Source organism: Pleurodeles waltl, chromosome 11 (genome assembly GCF_031143425.1).
Source record: "Pleurodeles waltl isolate 20211129_DDA chromosome 11, aPleWal1.hap1.20221129, whole genome shotgun sequence".
Taxonomy (NCBI): domain Eukaryota; kingdom Metazoa; phylum Chordata; class Amphibia; order Caudata; family Salamandridae; genus Pleurodeles; species Pleurodeles waltl.
In genome coordinates, this window is record NC_090450.1 from 582,509,172 (window position 1) to 582,527,367 (window position 18,196).

The window sequence follows — 18,196 nt, forward strand, 5'->3', positions numbered from 1 at the left end:
TCATCTTTTTCAACTAACTGACTATGAGCCGGGCACACATGTGAACTGGCAGTGGAAACCCAATCATCACCTCCTTCATTGTTGTTCATTTTTCTTTCAGAGTCACTTAATACTTCAATCTTAATAATGAAACTAATACTCCACTTTTATCCATATTCGATAACCCTGTTTGTCCTTGCTAACAAACTGGCTTGGTTGTAGAGCTGAAAACGTTGGTGTGCAGCGCTATGTTTCACCATTCATTCTCATACCAGTGCACACCCCCTGTCCTTTGACATGCATTATTACATGATGTTGCTCCTTGTGTTCTTTCTGAAGTTCTTCCTCCTTCAACACCGCTCTACCCACAGTTGCAACACTATCCATACCCACCCACCCAGGAATCAAAATGTGTCCTTGCACACAGCAGTGACACATTGTTTCTAGCGTGGTGCACCTGTTTGCAGTTTGTGGGAAGCCATGATAAGTACACAGAATCCTCTCCCTTTTGCCTATCCAAGGTAAGGGTTCACCAGTACAAACTGAATACCATGCTTCAGTGACCTGTCTTCTTTTTCCAAATCCAGCGTGCATAAAGGATTATGCTCATGCATTCTGCCATGGTTTATGGGTGGGAGGGAGTTGCGTGTGTGTGTGTACATGTGTGTGTGTGTGTGTGAGGTAATGTTCTTATATTAGTCTGCTCTTATTTTGATGTTTCTGGAATGTCATTCCAAATGTTTCTTTATCTTCGTTTTTTACATCTATATCTTCGTACTATAGAGATGCAGAATTTACAAACATTTTTAATATTTTATCCTATACTTTTGTTTTTTACATTGTAAAGAATTTGGGAGAATGAAAACAATATTTGATGTTTTTACTGTACTTTAATTCTGTCACTAATTGATAAGATAGTTGTTTCACAAGACTTCTTAGTTACAAGGCGTTGTACGAAAGAAAACACAGGCCAAACAATACTTTACAAGTTCATCATTTGTCCTCGGAAGGAACCAATCACCCCATTGCAGCGCTTGACTCTTACAGGGTAGTGGGGCAGAGTAGTCTAAGGCCTACTCAAGGGAGGTGGTGTGGGGTAGGAGTCACCAATCACTGGCGCACAATAATAACACTCAATAAATGATTGTCCAGTCAGTAACTTTTCTTTAGAAAAAGGAGAAGTACATTTATAATGCACACACTACTAAATACTACGCAGCAATTTACAAATATATATTGGTAGATGGAACATAAAATAGGTGGCGTGTAATCTTTGGTAACTCCCTAAAGGGGTCACTTAGACATATCAAGTGAGCTTCAACAGTAATTCTGTGATAACTCTATTACTATTCTTTGCTATGAGGATAAATCAATAAAACATATGCAATGATCATGAAAAACCAATAAACATTTATCAGGAATTAACTTTGTGTTTGTGCTCATACTGCTGAGTAGACTGGAAGAAACAAGAGTCGAAGGTTTGCCCCTGAAGTGGATTGAATCTTACCCAGAAGATTGGCCCTAAGCGATTTCTTTGCCACCCTTTCGACCGGGGCATAAAAGAATAGAACAGAGGGTCCCGCAGGGATCAGTTTTAAGCCTGATTCTTTTTAACATTTATATGTGCCCACTGCTGACACTTATTAGATCTCACAGGATTGCATTCATGAATTTTGCATTTGACACACAATAAATTCTGGCACTAGATAAAGACAACCATACCATATTAGAAGACCTACCCAAATGTGTAAAGGAAATGGCCAGCTGGCTGAAACAAAATTCCCTTAAATTTAATGTAGGAAACTGAGTTTTTATGTTGCATATCCCACAGTGGACTGCAAGATCAACCAAGAAACTTTTGGCCTTGGCTTTGTCCGGAGAGCTTGGAAGCGGCACAGATAGTGAGAAATTTAGGAGTGTATATGGATGATAAATTATCAATGGAAGCACATATTATTAAGGTGAATGGCCACGTGTTTTGGCCTGCTCCGGAATATCTGGAAAATGGTGCCTCTGTTACCGCATGTTAGTCTAGTGACATGTCAGAAGAGATGGCGGAAGGCTAAAGTTGTGTTTCACACACAGGTTAATTTCATGTTAGCCTACTGGCAGTTCAGGTCTGCACACAAAGATCCTTCCAGCTGTCTCCACTAACAGAACCTACCCATAGAAAATGCTCCAGCCTCTACTATCATTCAGTCAGTGAGGAAACTAGTTATCCAGAGTGCCATTTTGAACAGAATTGATTACTGTAATGTCCTGCTGGGAGGGGTACCTGACTCCCTAATTAAAAGGATTCAATGGGTACAATCGATTTCTGCGAAATTAACATTAGATAAATCTAGATTTGATTCCACAAGTGAGGCCTTCAGGGTGCTACATTGCCTCTCAGTGAAGGAAAGGATGACATTTAAGGCCATGGTGATAGTCTACAAAACTGTTAATGGAAATGGCCCACTACAACTACAAAGACTCTTCAAATGATACAGCCCGCAAAGAAACCTGCGATTGGCTTCTGCTAACTTAGCGTGTGTTACGAAATTTCAAAGAGGGAGGCTAGGGGGAAGATCTTTTCAAGTGAAGGCACCCCAACTATGGAATACACTTCCAGCACCTCTCAGAGCCAGCAAGAATTTAGTAGGATTTGGGAAACACCTGAGAACGTGTCTTTTTCCTAAAAAAGTGAAGGGTAGGTGAAGACATGATGGGCTGGCTATAGGTAGAGATTTGTAAGCTGTGGGTGCGGTTACTGGCAGGAAATAATAGCGCCAAAATACCTGTTAGGTGACCAATGTGCTCTAATAAATGTTTGTTACTTACTTACATTCTTTTAAAGAATTGACATTGAACTGTAGTGATCAGATTAACCCCTGAAAGGCATCACAATAAAACAGCATGGTGAAAAAGCATAGCACTGTAACCATACAATCAGCACCTAGAGGGCACAACCACATGAAAACAGTATGATGAAAAGCATTGCACTGAAAGCATATTTTCAACCCCTAGAGGGCATAACCACAATAAATAACATTACACTGTAACCATACAGTTGGCCCCCAGAGGGCGAAGTCCAGTACACATTTTAAGGCCTTCCAGGTAAAATGATGTGATAAAAAAAGATAAAATGTTATCATACACAAGGCCTCTAGAGGGCAAACTACTCCCAGTTACAAAGCAAAAGCTCCAAGGGTGACCTTGAAAATGCAAGTCAAATAAAACCAGGGAAGGTGATGATTTTGGGGTCCCCCCAACTTATGGTGAGGACCCAGAAGAGGATCCAAGGAGCAAAAGCTTGTTATGCTGAGTAATCTGTGGTGGTCCCATCTTCTAGGATCACCACAGGTAAAGCTATGGGCCAAAATGCATTTAAAAAGGATTTCCCCGCAAATTATTATGTTGCAAGTTTCCAGAGGGCAGGGAAAATTATAACAGCGGTTCTGCTGTTGTGCCGGGCAGGGCTGCACTGAGGTTTTCCTTTATTTTACTTGCAAATGCAGCCTTGCGCCTAGCTTTTCATTTTTTTTTTTAACGAGGGTGTGCCCGGTCCCACCCGAACACCCCAGAGCAGGCTGTCGTTGGAGGGCAGCATGGGGAGCCGACCCCCGACTGCCCTCGCCGGCTCCCTGCACGGCCCGCACTCCTGTGTGTGGCCTCAAGAGCCAGCAGTCCTTTGTTGTGTCTGGCTACTCGGGTGGGTGGCAGCCTCCCGCCAGATCCCGAGGCCCAGGGCCCCTCCTTTCTCCAACAGGGAAGCGCGACAGTCCTAGGTCCTGAGTGAAGTTCAGGGGGGTCCTCCTTCAGTTCTCCAAGGCAGTCCAAATCCGCAGGCAAGAGAGAGTCTTCCCCTTGTTCAACATTTTATAAAGAGGAGAGGAAGGTTCCAGAAGACAGGCACCCCTAACCAGTCCTGGGGTGCTACCTCACCTTTCTACCCCTGTCCCAACCTCCTGCACAGCATGTTGGGACAATCCAAAGTAGTGTCATCAAGGAGCCACTGGTCACACCAGTTCGTGGGGTTTCAGCTCCACCCCTCGCTAACTTCACTGCCAGGGATTTACACACTAGAATTTCAAAGAAGGCCCCATGGTCCGGCTCCTGTTGTCTGGGCACTCTCATTCGTTCAGTGGGCTTGGACAGGTCCATCCATGGTTCAGTGTGATGGCTGGGTAATTGACACAGAGCATTCGGCCCCCCTCCTGAGGAGCAAGGAGAAGTAGTGCTAATTTCTCCTTTTGTGTGGGGGTGGCCTTTATTCCGGCTGCTGGTGAAAATGTAATTATTGGACACAGCAGGGTGACCACAGGCCTAGCCTCTTACACTTGTTGCGTTGCAGCTGCCTTATCTTAAAAGGCAGACTCTGGTGGAAAACGTGCAGTCTGTTAAACGTGTGGTTACCGTGGGTGAGACATCGGTAGAAAGGCTCACCCACAGTAAAAAGACAAAAAAATTGCAAAGAATCCTGCATACTGTAGGGCAGAACCCAGTGGAACACTAAAATTAACATTTGGCCCAATGTTATGTGTGACAGTTTCAACCAGTCCTGGCTGGTTGGTCTACACTACTTCCTTACTGGTGTATTTGAGCCTGCACTTGCAAGGTTAAAAGTGAAACAAAAGTCTCAGAGTGCACATTGTTTTGTTTAAAAAGTTAAGAGCGGCTGGAAATTTCACTTTAGAAAATGGCCTCTTGACTACTACAAATATCTACAGCACAGTAGCATCCCCCTGCATAGGAATGCAAAAAATGCAGAGAAGCAGCAGAGAGCATGCTGAAAGAAGCACGTTTAAGGTGATTCCTTTTACAGAGACGCAAGAATAATCTGATTCTGCTTTGTAGGTTGAGTGATATAAATCCATGGAAAACATGGAAAGACTGCTTAGAATAATCTACCTCAAGAACACTGCACACACTTTCATTATTAAAGACAAATATTCCTGCTATAAAGGAGATACGAATGTTGCACATACACTGAGCTAAAGGACTTTTGGTAAATAACGCATAGTTTTCATTCTTTCTAGGCTATATAAACTTGATTTCCAAGAGTCTGTAATGCACTGAAAAACACCACCAGAGTCCTCAATAGTTAAAAACAAATTGACAACAGGAAATCCTATCCGTACCATACCTGGGCCAGGCCATACCTGGGACAAGTAGGACACATTTCCCTGGTCTGCCTCACAGCGCACTTTTAACTTGGTGCTCCTGGCACAGACCAGGTCAGTGCACTTTATCACAGTGAATACACTGTTCCCAATGCAGGTGTGAAACTGCACCCGTACTGGGAAAAGCGCATTAACGAAAGGTAAAGTTGATTTGAAGCTGCAGGTCTGTCCCATCTTTCACTGTTCAGGTGGTAACCCAGCCTATGTTTTAAAGGGGGTAGAAATACCCTGACAGATGACTGCAGTGAGTGGGTACACCCACCTGCAGATCGAAATTTGGGGGATCCATAGAATTCCCTTTCCTTATTTCCAAAGGACACTCTCGAGAGTGCACTGAGCATGTACCGCCTCTGTGTGGTGCACTGTCAGAGCACCTCCTGAAGGTCTCTTTGCCTCTGCAACAGCCAGGTGCAAAAGGAAAGGATTACCTTATTTGTGAGGGGGCATGGCCCCTTTCTAATGAGGGAGTGCTTCCTTGAGTTTGTGGTACCTCTGCATTACAGAAGTGACCTGAAAACATCTGCCACATCTTCTGTAATGACAAAGTGCCAGGTAGGGAGGAGGGTTGGGGTGGGGGTCACTAAAAGCAGGCACATGCCTTTTGCACCCCAGGACACTTTTAATAATGGGCCTCCTGATACCTCCTGTTAGACCTGACAGCCTTAGGGTGGTCATCCCCGAACGTTTTGCCTGCCTGTCTCCATCCACTTTTCTGACACTGTTTTTGCTGGTTTTAGGACTCTACCACAGCTAACCAATATTAAAGTACATATGCTCTCTCCCCTAAACATGGTAACATTGGTTCATTCCCAATTGGCATATTTGATTTACTTGTAAGTCCCTAGTAAAGTGCACTACATGTGCTCAGGGCCTGTAACTTGAATGCTACTAGTGGGCCTGCAGCACTGGTTGTGCCACCCACATAAGTAGCCCCTTAACCATGTCTGAGCCCTGTCACTTCCACTTGGCATTTAAAAGTACTTCCCAAGCCCCAAACTCCTTTTTTCCACATATAAGTCACCCCTAAGGTAGGCCTAACCCATAAGGCAGGGTGCTATGTAGGTAAAAGGCAGGGCATGTACAGGTGTGTTTTATATGTCCTGGTAGTGGAAACATCCTAAATTCGTTTTCGAATACTGTGAGGCCTGCTCCTTTCATAGGGTAGCATTAGGACAACCCTCATATACTGTTTGAGTGGTAGATTCTATTCAGAAAGGGGTAACCAGGTCATATTTAGTATGGCTAGAATAGTAATAAAAAATCCTGCTTATTGGTGAGGTTGGATTTGATACTACTATTGTAGAAATGCCACTCTTAAAAAGTGAGCATTTCTCTGCACTTAAAATCCATCTGTGCCTTACAGCCTGTCTCCAAACAGCGTCTGGGCTGGTTGACAGGTCCCTTATGCATTTTCACCCAGACAACCACAAACACAGGACACTCAGTCACACCTGCACTCATCTGCATGCTGAATGGGTCTTCCTGGGCTGGAAGGGTGGAGGGCCTGACACTTACATTTTAAAGGCCAGTGGCCTACCCTCACACAATGGACTTCCAAACCCCTTACTGAGACCCTGGCAGACAGACCTGTACTGAAAAGGAAACTTGTGCACTTCAAAACCACTCTTTGAAGTCTCCCCCACTTCAAAGGCATTTTTGGGTATAAAAGCTAGGTCCATGACCCCACCAACTCAGACACTTCTGGACCTGAACCTGCAACCTGTCAAGAGAAACTGCCTGGCTGCCCAAAGGACTCATCCAGACCTTTTTACTGAGAAGGACTGCTGCCCTCTTACTTTACTGAGAAGTGCTCTCCAAGGGCTTAGATTGAGCTTGCCTCCTGTTTTCTGAAGTCTCAGGGCCAAAAAGACTTCATCTTTCCAGGAAACTCCTTGGGCTCCGAAAATTGTTGCACAGCCTGCTAGAAACAACGCACAGCCATTTTGCGACCAAGAAATCGACGCACAGCTGAACCTGAACGATGCAGCCTGACTTCTTGAGTGAAGATTCAACGCAACGCCTGCCTTGCGACAGAAAATGTGACGCACAGCCCTACCGGATCGATGGATCGCTGCACAGCCGAACCGGAACAACACAGCCGATTCCCTGAGTGGACATACAGCGCAGCGCCTTGCATGTGACAGAAAATTCAATGCATCGCCATACAGGATTGACGCAGCGCCTGTGACTTCTTCCAGCGCATCCAGGATTTCCCTGCATTGTCCCTGGGCGTCAAAAAGATCCCCTCATCACAGTGAGGAACCAAGACTGCGCACCGAAAAATGATGCAAAGCCCCTTGCAGCGTGGAAAGAAACAAAGCATTGTCTGTGCCTTGTCGGAAAATCCAATGCACACCCTGTTTTTCCACGCATCTCCTCTTCTGCGGTCTCCGTGCATGTTATTTTTGATGCAAACTAGGTACTTTGTGTAATCAAGAGACAACTGTTGATTTCTAAGATGTAAGACTCTTTTTAATCTTGCAAAGGTGAGATCTCAACTTGTGCTTATTGAATCTTTATCATTTTGACCTTATTTTATTCAGATAAATAGTATCTGTTTTTCCAAACCTGTGTAGTGTATTTTTGTGGTGTTTTTATTGAGTTACTGTATGATTTATTGCACAAATACTTTACACATTGCCTTCTAAGTTAAGCCTGACTGCTCAGTGGCAAGCTACCAGAGGGTTGGCACAGGATAATTTGAATTGTGTGTGACTTAACCTGACTAGGATTGTGGTCTCTACTTGGACAAAGGTGTATCCCTCTGCCAACTAGAGACCCCACTTCTAACGCATCCACTAGTTATAAAGATGCTACCTCTACTGTGCACTTTCACTCTAGCTTCCCAACACCACTGTCAGTTCCAAGTTACCTCGTTCAACCTTTTCTGCTAGAGGATCAGTCCCAGATAATCTTAATGGGCTGATTCCAAAAATGTCTTTTCAAAGTCAGAAAAAAGGTGTAACACAACCTGCCGTCCTGAAATCAGATTGCCCTCCTGACAGTTCTTGCTGAATGCGCTGCTGGGCCTTCAATGACTGATGCTTGTGGACAACATCTCACAGTCATGTTTTTCACCAATTCCAATTTCACATCCTCTGTGCATTTTTCTCTAATACTCATCAGTAATAGGTCATTTCACTGCCTCCTCCATATATTCTACCAATTCACCAACTCCATAAATGTCTTCTAAACCCCTCTCTCGGTCTCCCACCACATGGACCCTTATTGTCAATGGTTGGCTATTCATGAGGAGTATGAAATGTTGCCATTTCTGTTTTGTTCTGGTGTGTCTCAACCAGTACGAACCATTGGAAGTCTAGGGGTGATCTGTGATGAGGAACTCATCTTTCTTTCAGATATCAGCAAGATGGCAACCTCCTGTTTTTACTATTTGTAGATCTTAAGGGAAATCCGTTTCTTACGTTTCTAAAGTGGCTCATTATTCCCTCATCCAAGCTAAATTAGGTTCTCCTCTTGACTATGCCATTGCACTGTAACTGAAATTACCATCATATGTACTGCAGCGACTTCAGCTAGTGTAATACTGCGCTGCCAGCCTTTTGCTGGGCCTCATTCTGCAAACTCATAATCAGACATCTTCACGCATTGCATGACTTACAGTAGACAAACGAGTTACCTTTAAAAGTCTGTGTATTGGATTCAAAGCACTTCATGGTCAGGGGCCAGAATATAGTAAAGCATTACTCTCCTGGTATTCCCCAGGAAGAGCGTTGCTGTCCTCATCAGCACTTCTTAAAGGTCTCAAAGATAAAGAAAAGCAGGCAAGGAAGTGGATATTTTGCTGTGAATTGGAACTCTCTGCCAATGGATTTAAGAAGGGAAGATTACTTATTTAAGTTTAGGAAACAGCTCAGAACTTGGTTACTAATTCTAATTCTGTCACCTGTTTTTTGCAAGACACAGTACCAGGACGCCTGTAGGTAATCATGCACTTTCAAATACAATACAATAGAGTAAAACTCCCTCTATCCCATGCACTAGCCTTCCTATGAGAGTATCAGTGAGCAAAGATGCTCTGGCTGACAGCCACTTCTTTTTATCAATTTCGATAAGGCAACACATCTCTGTATTTATCTTGAAATGTATCTGGCTGCATTGATGAAAAGTAGATATTTATATAAATTTCAGATTTTCTTGTTGAAGTTATTGGATATGGCTTGAAATTGAGTGATTGTTGCCTACTTGACTTTATCCATTTTCACGCTCAACTGGAGATCCCTCAGACTGTCTCTTTTTTTAATACATTGTGACAAAACTCAATAGGTCTCCCAGCCTTGTGTATCACAGGTTGTTTAAATAGTGTTTCGTAGAGTATCCGAATGTCATATTCTCGGGAAAAAAATATATATTTAAAATTGATGTTTGATTGATAACTCATGCTCATTTGAGGATTCTTATTTGATATAATCTGTGTTGACGATGCTGTATAGGATTTCATCCCCACTTCTCTCTGAGGCCTGAGTCTGTAAAACGAATGTATTTCAAGGCATGTATATGATGCCAGAACCTACAGGATCTCTGTAAAGTGAGTGCTGGATCCGAGTCTGAGATGTCTGTCTATTGTGTGATCTAAGATTGTGACATGTGTAATTTATCATTTTTCCATGGTGCCTCAGCTAAGTAGATTCTCTTTTATATTTTATGGCTGAAAATCTACTTGGAGCGGAGCATAATATAAAAAGGAAAGTAGTCAAGGGTAGAACTGAAGAAAGACGTTATTGACATATTTAAATATGATGGGTCCTGTCAAAACCACTCATCCACATATTGTAACTCCCTGTAGAACCAATTTTGGGAGTTCATTGTACAAAAAATGCATTGTTTTGAACTCATATTTTTAAATGTGTTTTTGTGGGGTTGGGAGGACATGAACTCCCCTTCTCAATTTCCTGGTGGAGGTTTGGGTGTATTTGACAGGGCAAATAGTGGAATATTTCATGAGTGCTTCTTCAAAACTGCATTTAACCCCTGTTCAAATTTGGCGAAATATAATTTTACAAAAAAAAAATCCTAGGTTAAATGTGGCCGGAGAAGTGAAGGACGTCATCCTGGCACTCTCTGAGCATTTCTGGATGGCTGCTTGGGCCCACCATTTTCAAAGACCACAGCCTGTCATTGCTCTTTACCAGGGGCGTAGTTTCTGAGGGGTGTTTGGGGCGCTCCACCCCACTAAAAAATGCATTATTTAGTAAATAGTTGGTTACACGGGCTTTGATGAAGTGTCTGTCAGATCTCATCTGGGTTTTTTACATGCCCACACTGACAAACAAGTGCACGTACATACACTCTCTCTCGCGTGTCTCTGCATAGAAGGCCCTTAAAAGTTGATAATTTGAAAATGTTGCGTTTTAAATGACCCTAACAATCCGCCCTCCTCTCTCTTTCCACTGCCCCTTAAGCTCCCTCATGTACTCCTCCTCATTCAGGCCCTGATTTATACTTTTTGGTGCAAACCTGCACTAACGCAGTTTTGCTCCAAAAAGTTTAGCACTGGCTTGCACCATTTCTGTGAACCAGCCGGGCACCATATTTATGGAATGGGGACAGCCGGTGCAAAGGGTAGGCTAGCGTAAAAAAAAAATGACATTAGTTGGGTGGGGCTGGCGGTACGGAAGAAGGGGGTTTTGCACCCAAAAATGACTTTAGGCAGGTAAAAGTAAAAAAAAAAAAAATGACTCTAACCAGATTAGCGTCATTTTATGGTGCTAAACCTACCATGCAACATGACTCCTGCTTTAGAAAAGGCAGGAGTCATGCCCACCACCCCAATGGCCAGCACAGGGGACAAGGGTCCCCTGGGCATGGCCATTGTACCCTGTGCCGTGTATGGGGGCCCATTTCAGGGCTCCCTATGGCACTTTATAAAATAAAATACTTACCAGTACTTACCTGGGATGGGGTCCCCCATCCTCCGCTGTCCCTCCGGTGTGGGTGGGGGTGTCCCTGGGGAAGGCACCTGTGGGCTTATTCCATGGTGTTCCACCATGGAAATAGGCCCACGGGTTCCCTAACGCCTGCCCTGACCAAGGCGTTAAAAAATGGGGCAAAGCAAGCTTTGCCCCATTTTGTGACCCCTCCCATGCACCATTTTTGCACAGGAGTATAAATATGGCATTAAGGCCATAGAGTCATTTTTTGCACGGGAACGCCTACCTTGCATCTCATAAAGACAAGGTAGGTTTCCACTTCCAAAAAATGACTTTAACTCCATAAATTTAGCGCTAGATGGGTCCAGCGCCAAACTATAAATATGCAGTTAGTTTTGCACCGAATTAGAGTAAAAAAAATGACGCTAATTCAGTGCAAACAGAGTATAAATTGCCCCTTAATGGGCTTTAACAAGGTATCCCAGCGTGACTCTTGGGAAATCTGAAACTATCGACCAACCTTCTTATTAACCGAGCTACGCCCTTTCTCTTTACTATCTCATGCACACTTTTGGAGTCTGTCATCAGATTACCAAGACGGATGGGCTGGCTACAGAGTTCCAGGTTTGTGAGCCTTAAGATAGGCCAGATCTGGTTACAGGCGTGTCTGGACAGCCTGCCTACCTGCACTGCTCCCTAATAAGGCCCTCTACTTTTGTCCAAGCCATACGAGCATTACTACAAAACTTTCCCAGACTCAAACAAACTGTGGGTGCCACCAACACAGGTGTTCTCTCTGTCCCAAACAAATATGACTACAGACCTGAACACAACATGGGTCTCTAGGGGTCTCGTACCACAAAACAGATTAGTTGAACGTGGAGTGCCCGTGTCAGACATGAAGAAGTATTAGTCCTAGAGCTAACAGTAGACTCCGATGGTTTCTAGTGCCTCTTGGCTTTGCAGTTGTGGTAATGCTGTGTAATTCAACCCAACAGGCAGAAGTATGAGTTGAGGATACAGCTGTATTTTCTCTTCACCAGGGCTCCAGGTGGTGTTGTCCCTTATAGCACCACGGCTGATAAGGCGGAGCACCACTGATCCCATGCCTGGTGGTCTGTATGTTGTTCCCAGGAATCTTGCACACACCCTACCAGTAGGTGGGAGCGTGAATGTAAGATTTGCAGCCAGGGCCTGTACAGGAGGGAAAGTGGTGTTGTCTTGAGCTGCTACTGTCTTTCGCTCCGATGTCCATTTTTGCAGAAGAGCGGATCTTGCTATACCTTTTCTATGAGATTCTTACTTTGCATTACAGGACGATGGCGCAGAGCGCAGGCTTCTCGGAGTATGACCGCTCCCGGACTTACATCGACAGCAACTTTGACAATACCAGCGGCTTCACAGTGAGTACAACATCACCAGTCTGGCTTCTGGCTGCCTCCACTCTCCTTCCTCCCAGAACCCTCGCATCTGACTCAATTTCCCAAAATCTCTCATCTGGAATCCGATACACACTGATCTCCTTACACTGGTACCTCTGCTGCCTTCCCTCTTATTATCATTCCCTCACTCCACCCCCTGGTATCTCACAATAACACGCACATTCCTGACGCACTCTGGCCTTTCCTTCCCTAAACAGTTCAGCTGGGGATCTGCAGGGATCCGCGCCTTCGGAGTGAGCCCTGCTCCATGGCCACTACGCCCGCGCTTGAAGCATACCTTCTCTGATGCCTGTACCGAACAGGCCTTGCATATAACCTCTCTATGTCACTGCTCCTGATGTTGTAATTGTACACACTAATCACGTGCAGCGCAAGGAAGTTACATGAGCAGCAGAAGTGTATCCTTCAATGAACAGAGACAACCGGTACAGAGCGAACAGATGGAGTGAAAACTTCAGTGCAGAATGAGAACAGGCAGTGCATAGGCAGCAGCGGTGAAAGCTTCAGTACAGAATGAGAACAGGCAGAGCAGAGGTAGCAGCGGTGAAAGCTTCAGTACACACACAGAACAGGCAAAGGGTGGGCTATGGCAGCGAATGCTTCAGCACACACGCACAGAACAGACAAGGCATGGCCTACAGCAACGAATATTGTCAGTACACACACATGCAGGGAGAGCATGGAAACAACAGAGAAAGTGTCAATACAAATACAGAACTGGCAAAGCATGCGCTGCAGGAGTGAAAGCCTCAGAGTCACCAAAAACGGGCAAAGGATGGGCTTAAACAGTGAAAGCTTCAGAACACATACAGAACACCAAAGAATGGGCACAGCAGTGAACCTAGACACACATACAACAAGCAAAGTATGTGCCGTAGCATTGAAAGCTTCAGTACACCAAAGAATGGGCACAGCGGTGAACCTAGACACACACACTACAGGCAAAGTATGTGCCACAGTAGTGCAGGCCTCAGTACATCCAAGAATGGGCACAGCAGTGAACCTAGACACACATACAACAAGCAAAGTATGTGCCATAGCATTGAAAGCTTCAGTACACCAAAGAATGGGCACAGCGGTGAACCTAGACACACACACTACAGGCAAAGTATGTGCCACAGTAGTGAAGGCCTCAGGACACCCAAGAATGGGCACAGCAGTGAACCTAGGCACACACACAACAGGCAAAGTATGTGGCACAGCAGTGAAAGCTTCAGTACACCAAAGAATGGGCACAGCAGTGAAAGCTGTCCCTGTGACGATTCTCGCGAGATCCTGTGACGGTCCTGTGACGGTCAGCAGGGCAGGTCGGTGTTCTCAGCTGTGACGAGCGTGGCTGCGGCAGAGGCATTCCCGGGCGGCTCCCGCGCTTCCCACCTCCTGCTTAGCTCTCGGCCCTCAGCCTTCCTTGGTTGGGCGTTTAGCCAGGGGCGTAGGAGACACTAAATTTCTGGGGGGGACAGGGACAACCTTGAGGTGGGCCCCCTGCACAAAGTTTGCACCCAGAAGGGTTGCCGTGGTGGGGGGAGATGGGGAAGACGGTCGCTTCCAGTCGAGTCCTGTGTGGCCTGCAATTCCCTGTCTGCTGGGCCCTTTGCTGCCTATTAGGCAGCGACAGGCTCTGTGATGCTGTTCGCCTGTGTGAAGTCCTAAGAGGCCTGTACTGCCTGCTGGGCGCAGTGCTTCCTGTCGATTCCTGTGCTGCCTGCCAGGCACTGTGCTGCCTGTTGGGAGCTTTCTTACTAGTCAGGCTGTAAAAGTCTCTGGGTCTCCGCCTGCCTATGAAGGCCAGTAAGGCCTATGATTGCTGCTAGGTCCTTGTCTGACTGTCAAGTGGCAGTCTCTGTGCTGCCGCGTTCCTGTGAACTGCTGTGCTGTCTGATAGGGCCGTCCTTAGTGCTGGTGGCGCCCTGTGCGACATTGTTTGTTGGTGCCCCCCAGTGACCACCTCTGCCACGGATTCCCTCACTACTATTCATCACCACTCTCTCTCAGATGCATTTCATTCGTTTTATAGCACCACTCATACCGGGAAATATCCCTTACAACGCAATCAATGCAATGCAATGCATTGACCATGCTGCCATTACCACAAATATGGGTCTAGCACACATGCCTTTACCACACATATCTTTACCACACATATGCGTGGTTACAGCATAGATAGCGGTCTAGCTGTCCGGGTGGAACAGGAAGAAGCAGAGGAGAGAGAGGTAAGTAGGGCTGTGGCCGGGTTTAGAGTGGGAGGTTGGGGTCATTTTTAGGGCAGGGTAGGGTCGGGGTAGTTTTTAGGACAGGGTGGGGTAGGTTTTAGGGGTCAGGAGGAGTGCATGGAGTTCAAGTAGTTTTAGGACAGTGTGGGGTAGGTTTTAGGGTACAGGGTGGGGGTCATGTAGTATTTAGGACAGAGCGGGGTAGGTTTTAGGGTTCAGGGTGGGGCAGGGGCATCAAGGTAGTTTTTAGAGCAGTTCAGGGTAGGTTTTAGGGTTCAGAGTGGGGGTAGTTTTTAGGACAGGGCAGGGTTACTTTTAGGGCTCAGGGCAGGGGGGTTTAGGGCTCAGGGCAGGGGCAGTTTTAAGTGCTTGGATGGGTGGAGTATGGTATCAGGTGTAAGGGGGCAGGGTAGGGAGAATTTACCACGCATGTTCCTTTACCAAACATGCTTTTACAATGAAATTCGTTGTAAAGGCATGCGTAGTAAAGACATGGTCATTGTTGAGACCGCGATGTTAAGGCATGCACGATATACGCATGTGTTGTTCTATCATTCATCCCTCATACCAGTCTAGGGTGTCAAAGCACTTTACATCACACAGACATTACGCAGAGACAATCATCATATATGTGTAAATCAGTGTATATGAAATGTTACATAAGACAGAGGACTACAAGGTGTAGGTGTCACAGGTCATCCATACTGGTAGCAGGTATAGTTTCAGAGTGCTTTATCTGGAGAAGCGCAAACTCAGAATTTAAAACATAACACCATGGTTGGGGACTCTCTTTAATAATAAGAACTGCACTCAAATCAACTTGTTACATTAAGTTAATCAAAAAGTGGGGGGAAATCATGACGCTCTAATCTATACCTTGATGTTTGCATGCAGCTCTTTGATGAGTTCATTGCTCACTGTTCTATATTCAGTTTTCATTTATAAATTGCAGGGGACAAAAAAGGAGCTCTCTGATGTAGGAAGCTGGCCTTGTGTGTGGTGAGTACCTATGGTATTATCACCTTATACCAGGTCCAGGTATCACCTTATTAGTGAAGTGTAGGCAGTGTCTAGAAGCCAGGCTCTCTAGAGTTAGCTGTGGATGAGCAGCCAAGACTTATCTAGGACACATGCAAAGATCATGCAATACCACTGTAGTCACACAGCACTTACACATATGAAAGAAACACGTGTCACGAAAATAAAGGTTCCTTATTACAGTAACACAAACACTAAAACACTAGATAGGCAATACTCCAATAGGATGTAAGTAACACACTATTATATGTACAGCAGCAATCACAAATTGGCATAAAAAGCAATAGAAAACAGTGAAAAGCAATAGGCAATACTGAAGGCCTAGAGGGGACCAGACCATATACTAAGAAAGTGAAATGCGAAAGCCGGGTCCCCACCCAAGGAAGTGGAATTGGTAGAGGGGAGCTGGAGGAACTAGGAAACCCCAAAGGTAAGTACCAGAGTGCCCCCCAGCGACCAGGAGAAAAGAGGTAAGTTACAGTTTTTTCCCTGACCCACCAAAAGGACTTCATAGAAGGATATTGCAAAACGCAGACAAGACTGCAAGAAACTAGAGGTGGATCCTGGAAGAGTAAGACCTGGAAAAGAAGGGCACCTAGTCCAGTTTACGTAGGATAGTCCGGTCGTGGCAGGAGCCACAACCCACCCCTCTGTGGATGCAGGAGTTGGTCGACGGGGAGACAAAGATGGTCAGCAATGCAGCACTGGAGCAGATGAAGAGTTCCTAGGTGATGCAGTCGACGTCCCACGCCAGATGAAGAATTGCAGTCAGTCTGTGGTGTGGAAAACCCACCAACAAGCCTTGGCAAAAGAAAATGTCGCAGTAGGAGAAAAGTCGAGCTACCGGTGACCAGCAAGGTCCAGGGGGACTCAACCCATGGAGGGGAGTCTCAGGTGACCATCAGCAAGGCAGAGAGTCTGGAGGAGGAGAGGCAGCACCCACAGAAGACCTACAGGCAAGGAGCCCAGGAGCTGTAGAGAGGCCCACAGCACACCTGAAGAGAGGTCCCACTTCACAGGCGAAGCACATTGAGGGCTGTGCTTCACAGAGAAGAGTGCCGGGGGTAGCTGCAAGAGATGCGGTGCATGGGGGTACTGTCCTGCATGGGAAGGCAAGGACCTACCTACTCCAAAGTTGGGCAGCTGGTAGAGAGGACCAAGGAGACCACTCCAGACTACCACCCCTGATGAAGGATCCACGCAGCTCAGGAGGAGAGGAGAGGAGATCCACGCAGCCGGTTGTTGTTGCAGTTGGTGCCTGCGGATGCAGATAAGTGACTCCTTCACTTCAAGGAATTTTCCTTCTTTCTTCTCATGCAGACTGAAGACTTGCTGCCCTCAGAGGAAGCACAGCTCGGCAAATGTTGCAGTTGCTGGTACGAGTCGGAGAAACAATGTTGCGTGGTAAAGTCGTCACTGGAGCTGCAGATTGTAGGTTCCTGTGAAGTCCAGTTGCGGTTCCAGTGGCCAGAAGTCAAAGTAAACGTTGCAGAGGAGTCCTGCTGGAATCTTGCACGTCAAATCTGAGGACCCACCCAAGAGGGAAACCCAAAATAGCTCAGAAAGGGGGATTGGTCACCTAGCCGGATGACCACCTAGGAGTGGGCTGTGATGTCACCTCCCTGACCTGGCCACTCAGATTCTCACAGAGGCCTCTGCCAACCTTAGATTCAAGATGGAAGAATCAAGTGGCCACCTGGAGGAGCTCTGGGAACCACCCCTGGGGTGGTGATGGACAGGGGAGTGGTTACGCCATTTCCATTGTCCAGTTTCACGCCAGAGTAGGGGCTGAGATCCCTGAACTGGTACAGACTGGTTTATGCAAGGAGGGCACCAAATGTGCCCTTCAGAGCATACTAGTAGCTTGGCGAGGCTACCCCTCCCAAGCCTTGTAATGGAGAGGGTGTTGCCTCTCTCTTCCAAAGGAAATCCTTTGTTCTGCCTTCCTGGGCATGAGCTGCTCAAGCAGCAGAAGGAGGGCAGAAATCTGTCTGAGGGGTGGCAGCAGCGTGAGCTGTTCGGAAGACCCCATAAAGCTGGTAGGAGCAATGCTGGGGATCCTCTAAGGAGCCCCCAAAGTGCATGGAATCATACAATCAATACTGACAATAGTATTGGGGTATGATTCTGACATGTTTGTTACCAAACATGCCCAGGTTCGGAGTTACCATTATGTAGCTGGACATAGGTAGTGACCTATGTCCAGTACAAGCGTAAAATGGCGTCCCCGCACTCACGAGGTCCAGGAAAATGGAGCTGGAGTTCGTGGGGGCACCTCTGCTCCTGCAGAGGTGCCCTCACACACAGGTACTTGCACCCTACCCTCTGGGCTAGGAGGGCCTACCATAGGGGTGACTTACAGTGACCTGGTGCAGTGGCCTGAAGTGAAAGGGTGCAAGCACCTTTTCACGCAGGCTGCAATGGCAGGCCTGCAGACACAGTTTACATGGGCTCCTATGGGTGGCATAATA

The 18,196-nt window shown here is 46.2% G+C and overlaps 1 protein-coding gene across 2 annotated transcripts in view; it reads left to right on the top strand.

Annotated features, from left to right (window-relative positions):
* LOC138265903 (inositol polyphosphate-5-phosphatase A-like) overlaps positions 1 to 18,196 on the top strand; it is a 350,243-nt gene that overhangs the window by 127,136 nt on the left and 204,911 nt on the right. For both annotated transcript variants that reach the window (XM_069214078.1, XM_069214079.1), the window contains exon 4: positions 12,348 to 12,435. In XM_069214078.1, coding sequence (XP_069070179.1) covers positions 12,348 to 12,435 — 88 coding nt within the window. The remainder of the gene's footprint in view (positions 1 to 12,347; positions 12,436 to 18,196) is intronic.